Raw genomic sequence first — 22,232 nt, 5'->3', positions numbered from 1 at the left:
AGTGGCTCACTGCGTTAATGCTTGCCCCTGGATGCGGTTGGTCGCGTGTTCGAATCCATGCTGTGGCATACTTTTTTTCATTTTCACCCTTTTTCTATGGATCTCCAAAAAGTGATCTTTTACATTTTCTGAGTCTGGAGGAATTCAAGGGGAGTTTTCAAGGGACTCTACCCGCCTTATGAGGCACTATTTTCGAATACTTTTTTCCATTTTCACCCTTTTTCTATGGATCTCCAAAAAGTGAACTTTTACATTTTCTGAGTCTGGAGGAATTCAAGGGGAGTTTTCAGGGGAGTGCGTTCTCTCTGCCATCTCCTCCCTGTGTGTGTGTTGCTGCATGCAGCAGCTGCGTGTGTGTGTAAACTGCCCCTCCCCCTCGCAAGCAGGCGGGGGAGAGAGAGATGTTTCGTCTCGATTTACACATGCTATGACTCCGGGGGTACTTCCATTCGCTTCGTCTTGATCTGTTGATGTTATTTCATGTATCGTTTGTCCATTGTGACGGTGGGAAAGCCAGGGAAATGTCCCGGAGATATACTGAGAAATCTTTGTAACAGCATTTTCCTGCGATCACAGCTGTTCACAGCTACGAGGCTGGGACCGCTTCCATTCGCTTCGTATTGATCTGTAGATGTTATTTAAGGTCTCATTTGTACATTTTGATGGAGAAAAAGTTGTACATTTAGTGAATTCAGAGTTTCTAAGATGCAAAAGTAGGCATGTTTGAGTACTTAGGTCCAGTGGCTCACTGCGTTAATGCTCGCCCCTGGATGCGGTTGGTCGCGTGTTCGAATCCATGCTGTGGCATATTTTTTTTCATTTTCACCCTTTTTCTATGGATCTCCAAAAAGTTAACTTTGACTTTTTCTGAGTCTGGAGGAATTCAAGGGGAGTTTTCAAGGGACTCTACCCGCCTTATGAGGCACTATTTTCGAATATTTTTTTTCATTTTCACCCTTTTTCTATGGATCTCCAAAAAGTGAACATTTACATTTTCTGAGTCTGGAGGAATTCAAGGGGAGTTTTCAGGGGAGTGCGTTCTCTCTGCCATCTCCTCCCTGTGTGTGTGTTGCTGCATGCAGCAGCTGTGTGTGTGTGTAAACTGCCACTCCCCCTCGCAAGCAGGCGGGGGAGAGAGAGATGTTTCGTCTCGATTTACACATGCTATGACTCCGGGGGTACCTCCATTCGCTTCGTCTTGATCTGTTGATGTTATTTCATATCTCGTTTGTCCATTGTGACGGTGGCAAAGCCAGGGAAATGTCCCGGAGATATACTGAGAAATCTTTGTAACAGCATTTTCCTGCGATCACAGCTTATCGCAGCTACGAGGCTGGGACCGCTTCCATTCGCTTCGTCTTGATCTGTAGATGTTATTTAATGTCTCATTTGTTCATTTTGATGGAGAACAAGTTGTACATTTAGTGAATTCAGAGTGTCTAAGATGCACAAGTAGGCATGTTTGAGTACTCAGGTCCAGTGGCTCACTGCGTTAATGCTGGCCCCTGGATGCGGTTGGTCGCGTGTTCGAATCCATGCTGTGGCATACTTTTTTTCATTTTCACCCTTTTTCTATGGATCTCCAAAAAGTCAACTTTGACTTTTTCTGAGTCTGGAGGAATTCAAGGGGAGTTTTCAAGGGACTATACCCGCCTTATGAGGCACTATTTTCGAATACTTTTTTCCATTTTCACCCTTTTTCTATGGATCTCCAAAAAGTGAACTTTTACATTTTCTGAGTCTGGAGGAATTCAAGGGGAGTTTTCAGGGGAGTGCGTTCTCTCTGCCATCTCCTCCCTGTGTGTGCGTTGCTGCATGCAGCAGCTGCGTGTGTGTGTAAACTGCCCCTCCCCTTCGCAAGCAGGCGGGGGAGAGAGAGATGTTTCGTCTCGATTTACACATGCTATGACTCCGGGGGTACTTCCATTCGCTTCGTCTTGATCTGTTGATGTTATTTCATGTCTCGTTTGTCCATTGTGACGGTGGGAAAGCCAGGGAAATGTCCCGGAGATATACTGAGAAATCTTTGTAACAGCATTTTCCTGCGATCACAGCTGTTCACAGCTACGAGGCTGGGACTGCTTCCATTCGCTTCGTCTTGATCTGGAGATGTTATTTCATGTCTCATTGTTCATTTTGATGGAGAAAAGGTTGTACATTTAGTGAATTCAGAGTGTCTAAGATGCACAAGTAGGCAAGTTTGAGTACTCAGGTCCAGTGGCTCACTGCGTTAACGCTCGCCCCTGGATGCGGTTGGTCGCGTGTTCGAATCTATGCTGTGGCATACTTTTTTTCATTTTCACCCTTTTTCTATGGATCTCCAAAAAGTCAACTTTGACTTTTTCTGAGTCTGGAGGAATTCAAGGGGAGTTTTCAAAGGACTATACCCGCCTTATGAGGCACTATTTTCGAATACTTTTTTCCATTTTCACCCTTTTTCTATGGATCTCCAAAAAGTGAACTTTTACATTTTCTGAGTCTGGAGGAATTCAAGGGGAGTTTTCAGGGGAGTGCGTTCTCTCTGCCATCTCCTCCCTGTGTGTGTGTTGCTGCATGCAGCAGCTGTGTGTGTGTGTGTAAACTGCCCCTCCCCCTCGCAAGCAGGCTGGGGAGAGAGAGATGTTTCGTCTCGATTTACACATGCTATGACTCCGGGGGTACCTCCATTCGCTTCGCCTTGATCTGTTGATGTTATTTCATGTCTCGTTTGTCCATTGTGACGGTGGGAAAGCCAGGGAAATGTCCCGGAGATATACTGAGAAATCTTTGTAACAGCATTTTCCTTCGATCACAGCTGTTCGCAGCTACGAGGCTGGGACCGCTTCCATTCGCTTCGTCTCGTCTTGATCTGTAGATGTTATTTAATGTCTCATTTGTTCATTTTGATGGAGAAAAAGTTGTACATTTAGTGAATTCAGAGTTTCTAAGATGCACAAGTAGGCATGTTTGAGTACTCAGGTCCAGTGGCTCACTGCGTTAATGCTCGCCCCTGGATGCGGTTGGTCGCGTGTTCGAATCCATGCTGTGGCATACTTTTTTTCATTTTCACCCTTTTTCTATGGATCTCCAAAAAGTCAACTTTGACTTTTTCTGAGTCTGGAGGAATTCAAGGGGAGTTTTCAAGGGACTCTACCCGCCTTATGAGGCACTATTTTCGAATACTTTTTCATTTTCACCCTTTTTCTATGGATCTCCAAAAAGTGAACTTTTACATGTTCTGAGTCTGGAGGAATTCAAGGGGAGTTTTCAGGGGAGTGCGTTCTCTCTGCCATCTCCTCCCTGTGTGTGCGTTGCTGCATGCAGCAGCTGTGTGTGTGTGTGTGTAAACTGCCCCTCCCCCTCGCAAGCAGGCGGGGGAGAGAGAGATGTTTCGTCCCGATTTACACATGCTATGACTCCGGGGGTACTTCCATTTGCGTCGTCTTGATCTGTTGATGTTATTTCATGTCTCGTTTGTCCATTGTGACGGTGGCAAAGCCAGGGAAATGTCCCGGAGATATACTGAGAAATCTTTGTAACAGCATTTTCCTGCGATCACAGCTTATCGCAGCTACGAGGCTGGGACCGCTTCCATTCGCTTCGTCTTGATCTGTAGATGTTATTTAATGTCTCATTTGTTCATTTTGATGGAGAAAAAGTTGTACATTTGTGACCTGCTCTATCATTTTCAGTCACATTGACCCTGAAACACATTTTGAGTTTGATACACTGTTGGAAAGATGAGATTCTTAGCTTTCTAATGATATCAATATTGTTTTTGTCCTCCAAATATTAAGCAAAATACGTCACTTTACATAATGAATGTCATCGAACCATGATTTTGAGAAAAAGGCCTTCAAAGTTTGCAGTACTTTCTTAGGTATTTATTCAAATGAACCATACCATAAAACGAATTCATCTAGAGCTGTTTGCACAAAAACACACACACACACACACACACACACACACACACACACACACACACACACACACACACACACACACACACAATATACTGTTCTCTTGTTGTCACTTTCATACATCAATACATGGAACAAAGGCACTCACATACACATGCACGCCGTACCAACGTGCACTCCCGTACACTCCCGAACTCACGTGCACGTTCATCAATTTATGTATGTATTTTGGTCATGTTTGAGCACATGCTTATGCGCACACATCTATTCCCATGTACATGGCCATGTGCACACCCAGACCACATGCACACCCGTACTCACGTGCACGCCCGTACTCACGTGCACACCCACACCCACGTGCAGAATCATCAATATACAATTTTTATGAAAAACACTATGAATAAATACTTAAATGAACTGATTGCATGTTAACCTCTAACAACATTAGAATCATTTGGCACAAAAGCTAATTTAGAGAAAGAAGCAAGCAACAGAACAGATAAATATACTACACAATATAAAAATAGCAAACAATCAACAGAATAGCTAACAGTACTTAAAACCAATTTGAAATATATATTTACAGCATTTATAGAAGAATGACATAGTGTTGATGTATTATGCACTCTCACTCATTAAGGATGAGGTGTTAAGGGTTTGGGGCAGGTGATGTCTTTGGTTTCCTCAGTGCAGAACTCTCTGATCTTCTCAAAAAGATACCACTGCCGTTTTTCATCAAGCCCAGGGGGAGTCAGTTCAGTGGGACGTGCCTCCTGGTCAGTAAAGCACCCTGTGCGTAGCAGCTTGAAGGATTCTTCTTCTTTACGTTCAAACTCCTTGGCGTAGACCACTCCAGGCTCGGCACTGGTGAAGCGTAGGTGATGGTACCTCTTGATACCTGGAAGCGGTCTGAAGCTGGGGGCAAGGAAGTTGTGCCAGTCGTCTGTTTTGACGAAGGTCTCCCCTGACTCATTGCCAACCAGCTGGGGGATGTTGACTCCAGTGACGGTACTGGACCTGACAGCCTGGCTGATGTCCTTCAGGCAGGACACTGGTGTGCGGCGGAACTGCTGCTTAAACAGGCCAAAGCACCAGTCAGGTGCAAATTTGGTGTGGCCAGCAATAAGAAAGTTGAGGGAGATATCTTCATGGAGTCCCACCATGCACCGCCAAGCAAGGTACCAGAGGAGGTATCTGTTTTTGTTCTGACCAGAGCAGTTGTCACAGTGCAGGTGAACATGTTTCTCCCCAAGCCCATACTGAGAGAAGAAGTGGTGGAGGTAGGCAATGACAGCATTGGAACCCTTGCTGCTGCAATGAGCCTCATCTATGAGGTAGTTTACCTGCTGAGGAACACCTTCACAGCAGACACCAAACAGTCCACACTTCCTGGGAACCATAAAGTAAATGGGCCCGGGCTGGAGAGGGTCACTGGGGTAGTGAACCTGTAACACCAGACCAACAGATGAATTAACTAATGAGTGATCTATACTCTAATTCTAAAAATGTGTGAATATTCATATTGTTACATTCCAAACATTCTGGATTATCACAGCATTCATCACATTCACACACCTCACCTGCTGTGCATAGTCAAAGCTGTAGTGGATGGTGATGTCTCTGCTACAGGGTTGGTTGGGTCCTAATTTGACACCCAGCTCTCTAGCTGTTTCTTTACAGCTGGCGACCATCTCCTGGTAAGCCTGACGCTCCACCCCCACGGTGCGGAGGTGTTCTTCCTGCTTCCTGAGCTTCGCTGACTTGACACAGTCGGGAAAGTTGGAGCTGCGGTAGATGGCAATGTTGTTTTTCTGACAGAACCAACATAGGTCTGTCATCGGCCTCCCAATAATGACACTGGGAGTCAGCTCCTTCCACAGCTTCCTAAATGTGCTGTTGCCAGCAGCACGGTGACCTGGAAAGGTGATTAAAGACAAAGATAGCATTGTTAGATTACTCATCATTAGTTTTCCATTGATGTTTCCTCGTGTAAAAAACCCCCAAAAAAACAAGATTAAAATATAAGAAAATACCCACCCTTCTCCTGCATCTGAACCTTGTATTTCCGCCACACAGAGGACTTGGTCTCAGTTGTTGGTAGAACACTGATGTCCGTCCTCTTAAACCCTGGAATCCGTCCAGGAAGTGGCATGGCAAAGACATCTGCAAAGTTGGTAATGAACCGTACAATTCGCTGGATGTCTTCAAAGGACAACACCCTTTTGGTCACCACACGACCACCACGTCTTATCCTTGAGGCCAAGCCATGTTCCTTGAAGAACTTGATGATACCTGTCAGCTTGTCTTGAGAAATTCTGGAATGGTTTAAAACATCAGTCTTTGATTGTTTTTTATGGCTTTCTTTAATGTATGCATTGTAGTATATACATTGTCGTTGTATTTTTTCATTATGTAAAAGCATGTATATATATATATATTTATTTATTTATGTATTACTATTGCTGTAAATTCTGCTTCTATTCAGTTATTGTCAAACTCAGTTCAACTCATGCATGGCTTATTACCACTTCATTTGAAAATAGTAACACTACCAAAAGTGAAGTAGCCTTTTCAAAATCAAACTCACCCATGTAGAAACTTGAAAGTCTCCCGGCAGATTTTGTGCCCATCTAAGAAATAGGACGTTCTCTGCTGTTTCCGCTCCTTTTGGTGTCCTCTCTTTGCACAAGCGGTCTCTTTGGAGAGGTTTATGTTGGAGCTTATCTTTCCAAGTAGCACCAAATGCTTTTCACCTGGAAAATCATATAACATTGCATAATGTGTTGTGTCAATCACTCATCACACACAACTTAAATCTTTAACGTGTAACAGAACACACAGGCCCACCCCCCACACATTGCCTATAGTATTATGTTAAACACACTCCCATACACACATATTCTATCTATTATAAAGGGTAATAATAAGTACAGGCTAGTCTGGCAGTGACTCCAGAGTAAACTGCTCTCACATGAGATAATACATTTGTAGCTGCCTATCTCTGCAAATCTTTAGATAATTAGGCTGGGGCCACATGTGATTTAAGGGGTAGCCAAAAAAATATGTCTCCCCATGTGGATAAAATGTAGGGTTGAAACATTTATGAAAATGTTCACCACAATAATTTTTCAATGAGTATTAGCCAACTTTAAGTTGTAGGTGGTTATGTGAGCATTATTTTAATTGTTGTTATGTTTTTAACACTAACCCATACTCACACACACATCGTTACCACAGTCAAAGGTATTTAAATAATATAACGTTATAACGTTACTTACCATTAGTCATTTCATTCATTTGGTCTCATCTCTTGACCATCTCCTCAGGGGTGTAACGGGTGTAACAGGGAACTCCATCATTAAATGTACAGCTACACCTGTAGTCACGGGCCCTCTCAATCTCTTGAGCGCTGTCCTCTCTCACATAATGCCGTACGGACTGAAGTGTCTCAGCCACCGGGTCGTTCAGCAGTGGTTGTTCCTCTGTGGTGTCCTCATCCTCTTCAGCATCCGTGGTCTGAGGGCTGCTGTCAGTGTCAGGGCTGTCTGACTCTAAATCGGAGCCGGATAACGGGGAAACTTCAACCGGTGCCGTCAAAAAGTAATCAGTGATCAGCTGAACCCATTGCTCATCAGAGGCTGTCCCTCTCACAATGTTGGAGTTCAACAGTCTTGCGATTTGATCTTCTCTGGAATCCATCGATCTGATTAGCGGCTAATAAATTGTCAAAGTACGGAGGAAAAATATTTTCGTTTTACTGGGTGAAGGTCGCGAGGAATAATGTTGGTTTATATAGTGTGTGTGTGTGTGTGTTTGTGTATTTTGCGTTTGTGTGTATTGTGTTGGTTTCCCGGGGAAAACCCTCACAAGAAACACCGGCTGTTGTTATGCCAGCTGTGACGTTACGTTACTCCGTTCTCCGCTCGTAATGATGCCTTTACAAGCTTCAAAGTTGTATTTATCATCTGAATTTGGCAAAACAAGTTTAATATTCTGAAAGCCAAGACTTTGTTTATTTGAAATCAGATGAAAATAAACTATCACGGACTCTGCCGTGTTATTTATGATTACTATACGCTTTTCATTCATAATGTCAGCCGGAGGGAGGGGGGGCAGCGCTGCGGAAGAGCAGCGTGAGAGCTGTCATCTTCCCATTACAAGCTTCAAACATGTATTTATCGTTTGATTTTGGAAATAAAAGTTTCAGATTCTGAAAGCGAAGACGTTGTTTATTTGAAATCAAACAAAACACCAAAACCCCGAAAAACTAGTTTTTTACTCAAATCCACGTTTATTTTTAAATGAGCCGTTGCGACTTCCGACTGATTTCGATAGAGCGGGTCACATTTAGTGAATTCAGAGTGTCTAAGATGCACAAGTAGGCATGTTTGAGTACTCAGGTCCAGTGGCTCACTGCGTTAATGCTCGCCCCTGGATGCGGTTGGTCGCGTGTTCGAATCCATGCTGTGGCATACTTTTTTTCATTTTCACCCTTTTTCTATGGATCTCCAAAAAGTCAACTTTGACTTTTTCTGAGTCTGGAGGAATTCAAGGGGAGTTTTCAGGGGAGTGCGTTCTCTCTGCCATCTCCTCCCTGTGTGTGTGTTGCTGCATGCAGCAGCTGCGTGTGTGTGTGTAAACTGCCCCTCCCCTTCGCAAGCAGGCGGGGGAGAGAGAGATGTTTCGTCTTGATTTACACATGCTATGACTCCGGGGGTACTTCCATTCGCTTCGTCTTGATCTGTTGATGTTATCTCATGTCTCGTTTGTCCATTGTGACAGTGGGAAAGCCAGGGAAATGTCCCGGAGATATACTGAGAAATCTTTGTAACAGCATTTTCCTGCGATCACAGCTGTTCAAAGCTACGATGCTGGGACCGCTTCCATTCGCTTCGTCTTGATCTGTAGATGTTATTTAATGTCTCATTTGTTAATTTTGATGGAGAAAAAGTTGTACATTTAGTGAATTCAGAGTGTCTAAGATGCACAAGTAGGCATGTTTGAGTACTCAGGTCCAGTGGCTCACTGCGTTAATGCTCGCCCCTGGATGCGGTTGGTCGCGTGTTCGAATCCATGCTGTGGCATACTTTTTTTCATTTTCACCCTTTTTCTATGGATCTCCAAAAAGTCAACTTTGACTTTTTCTGAGTCTGGAGGAATTCAAGAGGAGTTTTCAAGGGACTCTAGCCACCTTATGAGGCACTATTTTCGAATACTTTTTTCCATTTTCACCCTTTTTCTATGGATCTCCAAAAAGTGAACTTTTACATTTTCTGAGTCTGGAGGAATTCAAGGGGAGTTTTCAGGGGAGTGCATTCTCTCTGCCATCTCCTCCCTGTGTGTGCGTTGCAGCATGCAGCAGCTGCGTGTGTGTGTGTAAACTGCCCCTCCCCTTTGCAAGCAGGCGGGGGAGAGAGAGATGTTTCGTCTCGATTTACACATGCTATGACTCCGGGGGTACTTCCATTCGCTTCGTCTTGATCTGTTGATGTTATTTCATGTCTCGTTTGTCCATTGTGACGGTGGGAAAGCCAGGGAAATGTCCCGGAGATATACTGAGAAATCTTTGTAACAGCATTTTCCTGCGATCACAGCTGTTCACAGCTACGAGGCTGGGACTGCTTCCATTCGCTTCGTCTTGATCTGGAGATGTTATTTCATGTCTCATTGTTCATTTTGATTGAGAAAAGGTTGTACATTTAGTGAATTCAGAGTGTCTAAGATGCACAAGTAGGCAAGTTTGAGTACTCAGGTCCAGTGGCTCACTGCGTTAACGCTCGCCCCTGGATGCGGTTGGTCGCGTGTTCGAATCTATGCTGTGGCATACTTTTTTTCATTTTCACCCTTTTTCTATGGATCTCCAAAAAGTCAACTTTGACTTTTTCTGAGTTTGGAGGAATTCAAGGGGAGTTTTCAAAGGACTATACCCGCCTTATGAGGCACTATTTTCGAATACTTTTTTCCATTTTCACCCTTTTTCTATGGATCTCCAAAAAGTGAACTTTTACATTTTCTGAGTCTGGAGGAATGCAAGGGGAGTTTTCAGGGGAGTGCATTCTCTCTGCCATCTCCTCCCTGTGTGTGCGTTGCAGCATGCAGCAGCTGCGTGTTTGTGTGTAAACTGCCCCTCCCCTTCGCAAGCAGGCGGGGGAGAGAGAGATGTTTCGTCTCGATTTACACATGCTATGACTCCGGGGGTACTTCCATTTGCTTCGTCTTGATCTGTTGATGTTATTTCATGTCTCGTTTGTCCATTGTGATGGTGGGAAAGCCAGGGAAATGTATCGGAGATATACTGAGAAGTCTTTGTAACAGCATTTTCCTGCGATCACAGCTGTTCACAGCTACGAGGCTGGGACCGCTTCCATTCGCTTCGTCTTGATCTGTAGATGTTATTTAAGGTCTCATTTGTTCATTTTGATGGAGAAAAAGTTGTACATTTAGTGAATTCAGAGTTTCTAAGATGCAAAAGTAGGCATGTTTGAGTACTTAGGTCCAGTGGCTCACTGCGTTAATAATCGCCCCTGGATGCGGTTGGTCGCGTGTTCGAATCCATGCTGTGGCATACTTTTTTAAAAAAAGTCATAGCATGTGTAAATCGAGACGAAACATCTCTCTCTCCCCCGCCTGCTTGCGAGAGGGAGGGGCAGTTTACACACACACGCAGCTGCTGCATGCAGCAACACACACACAGGGAGGAGATGGCAGAGAGAACGCACTCCCCTGAAAACTCCCCTTGAATTCCTCCAGACTCAGAAAATGTAAAAGTTCACTTTTTGGAGATCCATAGAAAAAGGGTGAAAATGGAAAAAAGTATTCGAAAATAGTGCCTCATAAGGCGGGTAGAGTCCCTTGAAAACTCCCCTTGAATTCCTCCAGACTCAGAAAAAGTCAAAGTTGACTTTTTGGAGATCCATAGAAAAAGGGTGAAAATGGAAAAAAGTATTCGAAAATAGTGCCTCATAAGGCGGGTAGAGTCCCTTGAAAACTCCCCTTGAATTCCTCCAGACTCAGAAAAAGTCAAAGTTGACTTTTTGGAGATCCATAGAAAAAGGGTGAAAATGAAAAAAAGTATGCCACAGTATGGATTCGAACACGCGACCAACCGCATCCAGGGGCGAGCATTAACGCAGTGAGCCACTGGACCTGAGTACTCAAACATGCCTACTTTTGCATCTTAGAAACTCTGAATTCACTAAATGTACAACTTTTTCTCCATCAAAATGAACAAATGAGACATTAAATAACATCTACAGATCAAGACGAAGCGAATGGAAGCGGTCCCAGCCTCGTAGCTGTGAACAGCTGTGATCGCAGGAAAATGCTGTTACAAAGATTTCTCAGTATATCTCCGGGACATTTCCCTGGCTTTCCCACCGTCACAATGGCCAAACGAGACATGAAATAACATCAACAGATCAAGACGAAGCGAATGGAGGTACCCCCGGAGTCATAGCATGTGTAAATCGAGACGAAACATCTCTCTCTCCCCCGCCTGCTTGCGAAGGGGAGGGGCAGTTTACACACACACACACAGCTGCTGCATGCAGCAACGCACACACAGGGAGGATATGGCAGAGAGAACGCACTCCCCTGAAAACTCCCCTTGAATTCCTCCAGACTCAGAAAATGTAAAAGTTCACTTTTTGGAGATCCATAGAAAAAGGGTGAAAATGGAAAAAAGTATTCGAAAATAGTGCCTCATAAGGCGGGTATAGTCCTTTGAAAACTCCCCTTGAATTCCTCCAGACTCAGAAAAAGTCAAAGTTGACTTTTTGGAGATCCATAGAAAAAGGGTGAAAATGAAAAAAAGTATGCCACAGCATAGATTCGAACACGCGACCAACCGCATCCAGGGGCGAGCGTTAACGCAGTGAGCCACTGGACCTGAGTACTCAAACTTGCCTACTTGTGCATCTTAGACACTCTGAATTCACTAAATGTACAACCTTTTCTCCATCAAAATGAACAATGAGACATGAAATAACATCTCCAGATCAAGACGAAGCGAATGGAAGCAGTCCCAGCCTCGTAGCTGTGAACAGCTGTGATCGCAGGAAAATGCTGTTACAAAGATTTCTCAGTATATCTCCGGGACATTTCCCTGGCTTTCCCACCGTCACAATGGACAAACGAGACATGAAATAACATCAACAGATCAAGACGAAGCGAATGGAAGTACCCCCGGAGTCATAGCATGTGTAAATCGAGACGAAACATCTCTCTCTCCCCCGCCTGCTTGCGAAGGGGAGGGGCAGTTTACACACACACGCAGCTGCTGCATGCAGCAACGCACACACAGGGAGGAGATGGCAGAGAGAACGCACTCCCCTGAAAACTCCCCTTGAATTCCTCCAGACTCAGAAAATGTAAAAGTTCACTTTTTGGAGATCCATAGAAAAAGGGTGAAAATGGAAAAAAGTATTCGAAAATAGTGCCTCATAAGGCGGGTATAGTCCCTTGAAAACTCCCCTTGAATTCCTCCAGACTCAGAAAAAGTCAAAGTTGACTTTTTGGAGATCCATAGAAAAAGGGTGAAAATGAAAAAAAGTATGCCACAGCATGGATTCGAACACGCGACCAACCGCATCCAGGGGCCAGCATTAACGCAGTGAGCCACTGGACCTGAGTACTCAAACATGCCTACTTGTGCATCTTAGACACTCTGAATTCACTAAATGTACAACTTGTTCTCCATCAAAATGAACAAATGAGACATTAAATAACATCTACAGATCAAGACGAAGCGAATGGAAGCGGTCCCAGCCTCGTAGCTGCGATAAGCTGTGATCGCAGGAAAATGCTGTTACAAAGATTTCTCAGTATATCTCCGGGACATTTCCCTGGCTTTGCCACCGTCACAATGGACAAACGAGATATGAAATAACATCAACAGATCAAGACGAAGCGAATGGAGGTACCCCCGGAGTCATAGCATGTGTAAATCGAGACGAAACATCTCTCTCTCCCCCGCCTGCTTGCGAGGGGGAGTGGCAGTTTACACACACACACAGCTGCTGCATGCAGCAACACACACACAGGGAGGAGATGGCAGAGAGAACGCACTCCCCTGAAAACTCCCCTTGAATTCCTCCAGACTCAGAAAATGTAAATGTTCACTTTTTGGAGATCCATAGAAAAAGGGTGAAAATGAAAAAAAATATTCGAAAATAGTGCCTCATAAGGCGGGTAGAGTCCCTTGAAAACTCCCCTTGAATTCCTCCAGACTCAGAAAAAGTCAAAGTTGACTTTTTGGAGATCCATAGAAAAAGGGTGAAAATGAAAAAAAGTATGCCACAGTATGGATTCGAACACGCGACCAACCGCATCCAGGGGCGAGCATTAACGCAGTGAGCCACTGGACCTGAGTACTCAAACATGCCTACTTTTGCATCTTAGAAACTCTGAATTCACTAAATGTACAACTTTTTCTCCATCAAAATGAACAAATGAGACATTAAATAACATCTACAGATCAAGACGAAGCGAATGGAAGCGGTCCCAGCCTCGTAGCTGTGAACAGCTGTGATCGCAGGAAAATGCTGTTACAAAGATTTCTCAGTATATCTCCGGGACATTTCCCTGGCTTTCCCACCGTCACAATGGCCAAACGAGACATGAAATAACATCAACAGATCAAGACGAAGCGAATGGAGGTACCCCCGGAGTCATAGCATGTGTAAATCGAGACGAAACATCTCTCTCTCCCCCGCCTGTTTGCGAAGGGGAGGGGCAGTTTACACACACACGCAGCTGCTGCATGCAGCAACGCACACACAGGGAGGATATGGCAGAGAGAACGCACTCCCCTGAAAACTCCCCTTGAATTCCTCCAGACTCAGAAAATGTAAAAGATCACTTTTTGGAGATCCATAGAAAAAGGCTGAAAATGGAAAAAAGTATTCGAAAATAGTGCCTCATAAGGCGGGTAGAGTCCCTTGAAAACTCCCCTTGAATTCCTCCAGACTCAGAAAAAGTCAAAGTTGACTTTTTGGAGATCCATAGAAAAAGGGTGAAAATGAAAAAAAGTATGCCACAGTATGGATTCGAACACGCGACCAACCGCATCCAGGGGCGAGCATCAACGCAGTGAGCCACTGGACCTGAGTACTCAAACATGCCTACTTTTGCATCTTAGAAACTCTGAATTCACTAAATGTACAACCTTTTCTCCATCAAAATGAACAAATGAGACATGAAATAACATCTACAGATCAAGACGAAGCGAATGGAAGCGGTCCAAGCCTCGTAGCTGGGAACAGCTGTGATCGCAGGAAAATGCTGTTACAAAGATTTCTCAGTATATCTCCGGGACATTTCCCTGGCTTTCCCACCGTCACAATGGACAAACGAGACATGAAATAACATCAACAGATCAAGACGAAGCGAATGGAGGTACCCCCGGAGTCATAGCATGTGTAAATCGAGACGAAACATCTCTCTCTCCCGCGCCTGCTTGCGAGAGGGAGGGGCAGTTTACACACACACACAGCCGCTGCATGCAGCAACGCACACACAGGGAGGAGATGGCAGAGAGAATGCACTCCCCTGAAAACTCCCCATGAATTCCTCCAGACTCAGAAAATGTAAAAGTTCACTTTTTGGAGATCCATAGAAAAAGGGTGAAAATGAAAAAAAGTATGCCACAGCATGGATTCGAACACGCGACCAACCGCGAGCATTAACGCAGTGAGCCACTGGACCTGAGTACTCAAACATGCCTACTTTTGCATCTTAGACACTCTGAATTCACTAAATGTACAACTTTTTCTCCATCAAAATGAACAAATGAGACATGAAATAACATCTACAGATCAAGACGAAGCGAATGGAAGCGGTCCCAGCCTCGTAGCTTTGAACAGCTGTGATCGCAGGAAAATGCTGTTACAAAGATTTCTCAGTATATCTCCGGGACATTTCCCTGGCTTTCCCACCGTCACAATGGACAAACGAGACATGAAATAACATCAACAGATCAAGACGAAGCGAATGGAAGTACCCCCGGAGTCATAGCATGTGTAAATCGAGACGAAACATCTCTCTCTCCCCCGCCTGCTTGCGAAGGGGAGGGGCAGTTTACACACACACACGCAGCTGCTGCATCCAGCAACGCACACAGAGGGAGGAGATGGCAGAGAGAATGCACTCCCCTGAAAACTCCCCATGAATTCCTCCAGACTCAGAAAATGTAAAAGATCTCTTTTTGGAGATCCATAGAAAAAGGGTGAAAATGAAAAAAAGTATGCCACAGCATGGATTCGAACACGCGACCAACCGCATCCAGGGGCGAGCATCAACGCAGTGAGCCACTGGACCTGAGTACTCAAACATGCCTACTTTTGCATCTTAGACACTCTGAATTCACTAAATGTACAACTTTTTCTCCATCAAAATGAACAAATGAGACATTAAATAACATCTACAGATCAAGACGAAGCGAATGGAAGCGGTCCCAGCCTCGTAGCTGTGAACAGCTGTGATCGCAGGAAAATGCTGTTACAAAGATTTCTCAGTATATCTCCGGGACATTTCCCTGGCTTTGCCACCGTCACAATGGACAAACGAGACATGAAATAACATCAACAGATCAAGACGAAGCGAATGGAAGTACCCCCGGAGTCATAGCATGTGTAAATCGAGACGAAACATCTCTCTCTCCCCCGCCTGCTTGCGAAGGGGAGGGGCAGTTTACACACACACGCGCAGCTGCTGCATGCAGCAACGCACACAGAGGGAGGAGATGGCAGAGAGAATGCACTCCCCTGAAAACTCCCCTTGAATTCCTCCAGACTCAGAAAATGTAAAAGTTCACTTTTTGGAGATCCATAGAAAAAGGGTGAAAATGGAAAAAAGTATTCGAAAATAGTGCCTCATAAGGCGGGTAGAGTCCCTTGAAAACTCCCCTTGAATTCCTCCAGACTCAGAAAAAGTCAAAGTTGACTTTTTGGAGATCCATAGAAAAAGGGTGAAAATAAAAAAAAGAATGCCACAGGATGGACTCGAACACGCGACCAACCGCATCCAGGGGCGAGCGTTAACACAGTGAGCCACTGGACCTGAGTACTCAAACATGCCTACTTGTGCATCTTAGACACTCTGAATTTACTAAATGTACAACTTTTTCTCCATCAAAATGAACAAATGAGACATTAAATAACATCTACAGATCAAGACAAAGCGAATGGAAGCGGTCCCAGCCTCGTAGCTGTGATCGCAGGAAAATGCTGTTACAAAGATTTCTCAGTATATCTCCGGAACATTTCCCTGGCTTTCCCACCGTCACAATGGACAAACGAGACATGAAATAACATCAACAGATCAAGACGAAGCGAATGGAAGTACCCCCGGAGTCATAGCATGTGTAAATCGAGACGAAACATCTCTCTCTCCCCCGCCTGCTTGCGAAGGGGAGGGTCAGTTTACACACACACGCAGCTGCTGCATGCAGCAACACACACACAGGGAGGAGATGGCAGAGAGAACGCACTCCCCTGAAAACTCCCCTTGAATTCCTCCAGACTCAGAAAATGTAAAAGATCACTTTTTGGAGATCCATAGAAAAAGGGTGAAAATGAAAAAATGTATGCCACAGTATGGATTTGAACACGCGACCAACCGCATCCAGGGGCGAGCATTAACGCAGTGAGCCACTGGACCTGAGTACTCAAACATGCCTACTTTTGCATCTTAGAAACTCTGAATTCACTAAATGTACAACTTTTTCTCCATCAAAATGAACAAATGAGACATTAAATAACATCTACAGATCAAGACGAAGCGAATGGAAGCGGTCCCAGCCTCGTAGCTGTGAACAGCTGTGATCGCAGGAAAATGCTGTTACAAAGATTTCTCAGTATATCTCCGGGACATTTCCCTGGCTTTCCCACCGTCACAATGGACAAACGAGACATGAAATAACATCAACAGATCAAGACGAAGCGAATGGAAGTACCCCCGGAGTCATAGCATGTGTAAATCGAGACGAAATATCTCTCTCTCCCCCGCCTGCTTGCGAGAGGGAGGGGCAGTTTACACACACACACAGCCGCTGCATGCAGCAACGCACACACAGGGAGGAGATGGCAGAGAGAATGCACTCCCCTGAAAACTCCCCTTGAATTCCTCCAGACTCAGAAAATGTAAAAGTTCACTTTTTGGAGATCCATAGAAAAAGGGTGAAAATGGAAAAAAGTATTCGAAAATAGTGCCTCATAAGGCGGGTAGAGTCCCTTGAAAACTCCCCTTGAATTCCTCCAGACTCAGAAAAAGTCAAAGTTGACTTTTTGGAGATCCATAGAAAAAGGGTGAAAATGGAAAAAAGTATTCGAAAAGAGTGCCTCATAAGGCGGGTAGAGTCCCTTGAAAACTCCCCTTGAATTCCTCCAGACTCAGAAAATGTAAAAGTTCACTTTTTGGAGATCCATAGAAAAAGGGTGAAAATGGAAAAAAGTATTCGAAAATAGTGCCTCATAAGGCGGGTAGAGTCCCTTGAAAACTCCCCTTGAATTCCTCCAGACTCAGAAAAAGTCAAAGTTGACTTTTTGGAGATCCATAGAAAAAGGGTGAAAATGAAAAAAAGTATGCCACAGCATGGATTCGAACACGCGACCAACCACATCCAGGGGCGAGCGTTAACGCAGTGAGCCACTGGACCTGAGTACTCAAACATGCCTACTTGTGCATCTTAGACACTCTGACTTCACTAAATGTACAACTTACTTTTTCTCCATCAAAATGAACAAATGAGACATTAAATAACATCTACAGATCAAGACGAAGCGAATGGAAGCGGTCCCAGCCTCGTAGCTTTGAACAGCTGTGATCCCAGGAAAATGCTGTTACAAAGATTTCTCAGTATATCCCCGGGACATTTCCCTGGCTTTCCCACCGTCACAATGGACAAACGAGACATGAAATAACATCAACAGATCAAGACGAAGCGAATGGAAGTACCCCCGGAGTCATAGCATGTGTAAATCGAGACTAAACATCTCTCTCTCCCCCGCCTACTTGCGAAGGGGAGGGGCAGTTTACACACACACACGCAGCTGCTGCATGCAGCAACGCACACAGAGGGAGGAGATGGCAGAGAGAATGCACTCCCCTGAAAACTCCCCTTGAATTCCTCCAGACTCAGAAAATGTAAAAGTTCACTTTTTGGAGATCCATAGAAAAAGGGTGAAAATGGAAAAAAGTATTCGAAAATAGTGCCTCATAAGGCGGGTAGAGTCCCTTGAAAACTCCCCTTGAATTCCTCCAGACTCAGAAAAAGTCAAAGTTGACTTTTTGGAGATCCATAGAAAAAGGGTGAAAATGAAAAAAAGTATGCCACAGTATGGATTCGAACACGCGACCAACCGCATCCAGGGGCGAGCATTAACGCAGTGAGCCACTGGACCTGAGTACTTAAACATGCCTACTTTTGCATCTTAGAAACTCTGAATTCACTAAATGTACAACTTTTTCTCCATCAAAATGAACAAATGAGACATGAAATAACATCTACAGATCAAGACGAAGCGAATGGAAGCGGTCCCAGCCTCGTAGCTGTGAACAGCTGTGATCGCAGGAAAATGCTGTTACAAAGATTTCTCAGTATATCTCCGGGACATTTCCCTGGCTTTCCCACCGACACAATGGACAGACGAGACATGAAATAACATCAACAGATCAAGACGAAGCGAATGGAGGTACCCCCGGAGTCATAGCATGTGTAAATCGAGACGAAACATCTCTCTCTCCCACGCCTGCTTGCGAGGGGGAGGGGCAGTTTACACACACACGCAGCTGCTGCATGCAGCAACACACACACAGGGAGGAGATGGCAGAGAGAACGCACTCCCCTGAAAACTCCCCTTGAATTCCTCCAGACTCAGAAAAAGTCAAAGTTGACTTTTTGGAGATCCATAGAAAAAGGGTGAAAATGAAAAAAAGTATGCCACAGCATGGACTCGAACATGCAACCAACCGCATCCAGGGGCGAGCGTTAACGCAGTGAGCCACTGGACCTGAGTACTCAAACATGCCTACTTGTGCATCTTAGAAACTCTGAATTCACTAAATGTACAACTTTTTCTCCATCAAAATGAACAAATGAGACATTAAATAACATCTACAGATCAAGACGAAGCGAATGGAAGCGGTCCCAGCCTCGTAGCTGTGAACAGCTGTGATCGCAGGAAAATGCTGTTACAAAGATTTATCAGTATATCTCCGGGACATTTCCCTGGCTTTCCCACCGTCACAATGGACAAACGAGACATGAAATAACATCAACAGATCAAGACGAAGCGAATGGAAGTACCCCTGGAGTCATAGCATGTGTAAATCGAGACGAAACATCTCTCTCTCCCCCGCCTGCTTGCGAAGGGGAGGGGCAGTTTACACACACACACGCAGCTGCTGCATGCAGCAACGCACACACAGGGAGGAGATGGCAGAGAGAATGCACTCCCCTGAAAACTCCCCTTGAATTCCTCCAGACTCAGAAAATGTAAAAGTTCACTTTTTGGAGATCCATAGAAAAAGGGTGAAAATGGAAAAAAGTATTCGAAAATAGTGCCTCATAAGGCGGGTAGAGTCCCTTGAAAACTCCCCTTGAATTCCTCCAGACTCAGAAAAAGTCAAAGTTGACTTTTTGGAGATCCATAGAAAAAGGGTGAAAATGAAAAAAAGTATGCCACAGCATGGATTCGAACACGCGACCAACCGCATCCAGGGGCGAGCATTAACGCAGTGAGCCACTGGACCTGAGTACTCAAACATGCCTACTTGTGCATCTTAGAAACTCTGAATTCACTAAATGTACAACTTTTTCTCCATCAAAATGAACAAATGAGACATTAAATAACATCTACAGATCAAGACGAAGCGAATGGAAGCGGTCCCAGCCTCGTAGCTGTGAACAGCTGTGATCGCAGGAAAATGCTGTTACAAAGATTTCTCAGTATATCTCCGGGACATTTCCCTGGCTTTCCCACCGTCACAATGGACACACGAGACATGAAATAACATCAACAGATCAAGACGAAGCGAATGGAAGTACCCCCGGAGTCATAGCATGTGTAAATCGAGACGAAACATCTCTCTCTCCCCCGCCTGCTTGCGAGAGGGAGGGGCAGTTTACACACACACGCAGCTGCTGCATGCAGCAACACACACACAGGGAGGAGATGGCAGAGAGAACGCCTTCCCCTGAAAACTCCCCTTGAATTCCTCCAGACTCAGAAAAAGTCAAAGTTGACTTTTTGGAGATCCATAGAAAAAGGGTGAAAATGAAAAAAAGTATGCCACAGCATGGATTCGAACACGCGACCAACCGCATCCAGGGGCGAGCATCAACGCAGTGAGCCACTGGACCTGAGTACTCAAACATGCCTACTTTTGCATCTTAGACACTCTGAATTCACTAAATGTACAACTTTTTCTCCATCAAAATGAACAAATGAGACATTAAATAACATCTACAGATCAAGACGAAGCGAATGGAAGCGGTCCCAGCCTCGTAGCTGTGAACAGCTGTGATCGCAGGAAAATGCTGTTACAAAGATTTCTCAGTATATCTCCGGGACATTTCCCTGGCTTTGCCACCGTCACAATGGACAAACGAGACATGAAATAACATCAACAGATCAAGACGAAGCGAATGGAAGTACCCCCGGAGTCATAGCATGTGTAAATCGAGACGAAACATCTCTCTCTCCCCCGCCTGCTTGCGAAGGGGAGGGGCAGTTTACACACACACGCGCAGCTGCTGCATGCAGCAACGCACACAGAGGGAGGAGATGGCAGAGAGAATGCACTCCCCTGAAAACTCCCCTTGAATTCCTCCAGACTCAGAAAATGTAAAAGTTCACTTTTTGGAGATCCATAGAAAAAGGGTGAAAATGGAAAAAAGTATTCGAAAATAGTGCCTCATAAGGCGGGTAGAGTCCCTTGAAAACTCCCCTTGAATTCCTCCAGACTCAGAAAAAGTCAAAGTTGACTTTTTGGAGATCCATAGAAAAAGGGTGAAAATGAAAAAAAGAATGCCACAGGATGGACTCGAACACGCGACCAACCGCATCCAGGGGCGAGCGTTAACACAGTGAGCCACTGGACCTGAGTACTCAAACATGCCTACTTGTGCATCTTAGACACTCTGAATTTACTAAATGTACAACTTTTTCTCCATCAAAATGAACAAATGAGACATTAAATAACATCTACAGATCAAGACGAAGCGAATGGAAGCGGTCCCAGCCTCGTAGCTGTGATCGCAGGAAAATGCTGTTACAAAGATTTCTCAGTATATCTCCGGGACATTTCCCTGGCTTTCCCACCGTCACAATGGACAAACGAGACATGAAATAACATCAACAGATCAAGACGAAGCGAATGGAACTACCCCCGGAGTCATAGCATGTGTAAATCGAGACGAAACATCTCTCTCTCCCCCGCCTGCTTGCGAAGGGGAGGGGCAGTTTACACACACACACACAGCTGCTGCATGAAGCAACGCACACACAGGGAGGAGATGGCAGAGAGAATGCACTCCCCTGAAAACTCCCCTTGAATTCCTCCAGACTCAGAAAAAGTCAAAGTTGACTTTTTGGAGATCCATAGAAAAAGGGTGAAAATGAAAAAAAGTATGCCACAGCATGGATTCGAACACGCGACCAACCGCATCCAGGGGCGAGCATTAACGCAGTGAGCCACTGGACCTGAGTACTCAAACATGCCTACTTGTGCATCTTAGAAACTCTGAATTCACTAAATGTACAACTTTTTCTCCATCAAAATGAACAAATGAGACATTAAATAACATCTACAGATCAAGACGAAGCGAATGGAAGCGGTCCCAGCCTCGCAGCTCTGAACAGCTGTGATCGCAGGAAAATGCTGTTACAAAGATTTCTCAGTATATCTCCGGGACATTTCCCTGGCTTTCCCACCGTCACAATGGACAAACGAGACATGAAATAACATCAACAGATCAAGACGAAGCGAATGGAGGTACCCCCGGAGTCATAGCATGTGTAAATCGAGACGAAACATATTTCTCTCCCCCACCTGCTTGCGAAGGGGAGGGGCAGTTTACACACACACGCAGCTGCTGCATGCAGCAACGCACACACAGGGAGGAGATGGCAGAGAGAACGCACTCCCCTGAAAACTCCCCTTGAATTCCTCCAGACTCAGAAAATGTAAAAGTTCACTTTTTGGAGATCCATAGAAAAAGGGTGAAAATGAAAAAAAGTATGCCACAGCATGGATTCGAACACGCGACCAACCGCATCCAGGGGCGAGCATTAACGCAGTGAGCCACTGGACCTGACTACTCAAACATGCCTA

General features: G+C 44.9%; 1 protein-coding gene across 1 annotated transcript; it reads right to left on the bottom strand.

Annotated features, from left to right (window-relative positions):
• Nucleotides 1–4,443: 4,443 nt before the first annotated feature.
• Nucleotides 4,444–8,106, bottom strand: LOC307027811 (uncharacterized protein). Its single transcript, XM_079696161.1, has 4 exons — nucleotides 6,487–8,106; nucleotides 5,937–6,214; nucleotides 5,480–5,814; nucleotides 4,444–5,344 (listed from the first exon to the last, which is right to left on the bottom strand). The coding sequence occupies exons 1-4, from the start codon at nucleotides 6,669–6,671 to the stop codon at nucleotides 4,535–4,537; spliced, it is 1,608 nt and encodes a 535-aa protein (XP_079552287.1). The 5' UTR covers nucleotides 6,672–8,106; the 3' UTR covers nucleotides 4,444–4,534.
• Nucleotides 8,107–22,232: the final 14,126 nt, after the last annotated feature.

The sequence above is a fragment of the Notothenia rossii genome (genome assembly GCF_949606895.1).
Source record: "Notothenia rossii genome assembly, contig: scaffold_39, whole genome shotgun sequence".
Lineage (NCBI taxonomy): Eukaryota > Metazoa > Chordata > Actinopteri > Perciformes > Nototheniidae > Notothenia > Notothenia rossii.
This window is presented reverse-complemented; position numbering and strand designations above follow the sequence as displayed.

Coding starts and splice junctions, on each gene's coding strand:
- LOC307027811 (XM_079696161.1), bottom strand. CDS start 6,671: ATGTTATATGATTTTCCAGGTGAAAAGCATTTGGTGCTACTTGGAAAG. Junction 6,215..6,486: donor ACTTTCAAGTTTCTACATGG/GTGAGTTTGATT, acceptor AAACCATTCCAG/AATTTCTCAAGACAAGCTGA. Junction 5,815..5,936: donor GGTTCAGATGCAGGAGAAGG/GTGGGTATTTTC, acceptor TCACCTTTCCAG/GTCACCGTGCTGCTGGCAAC.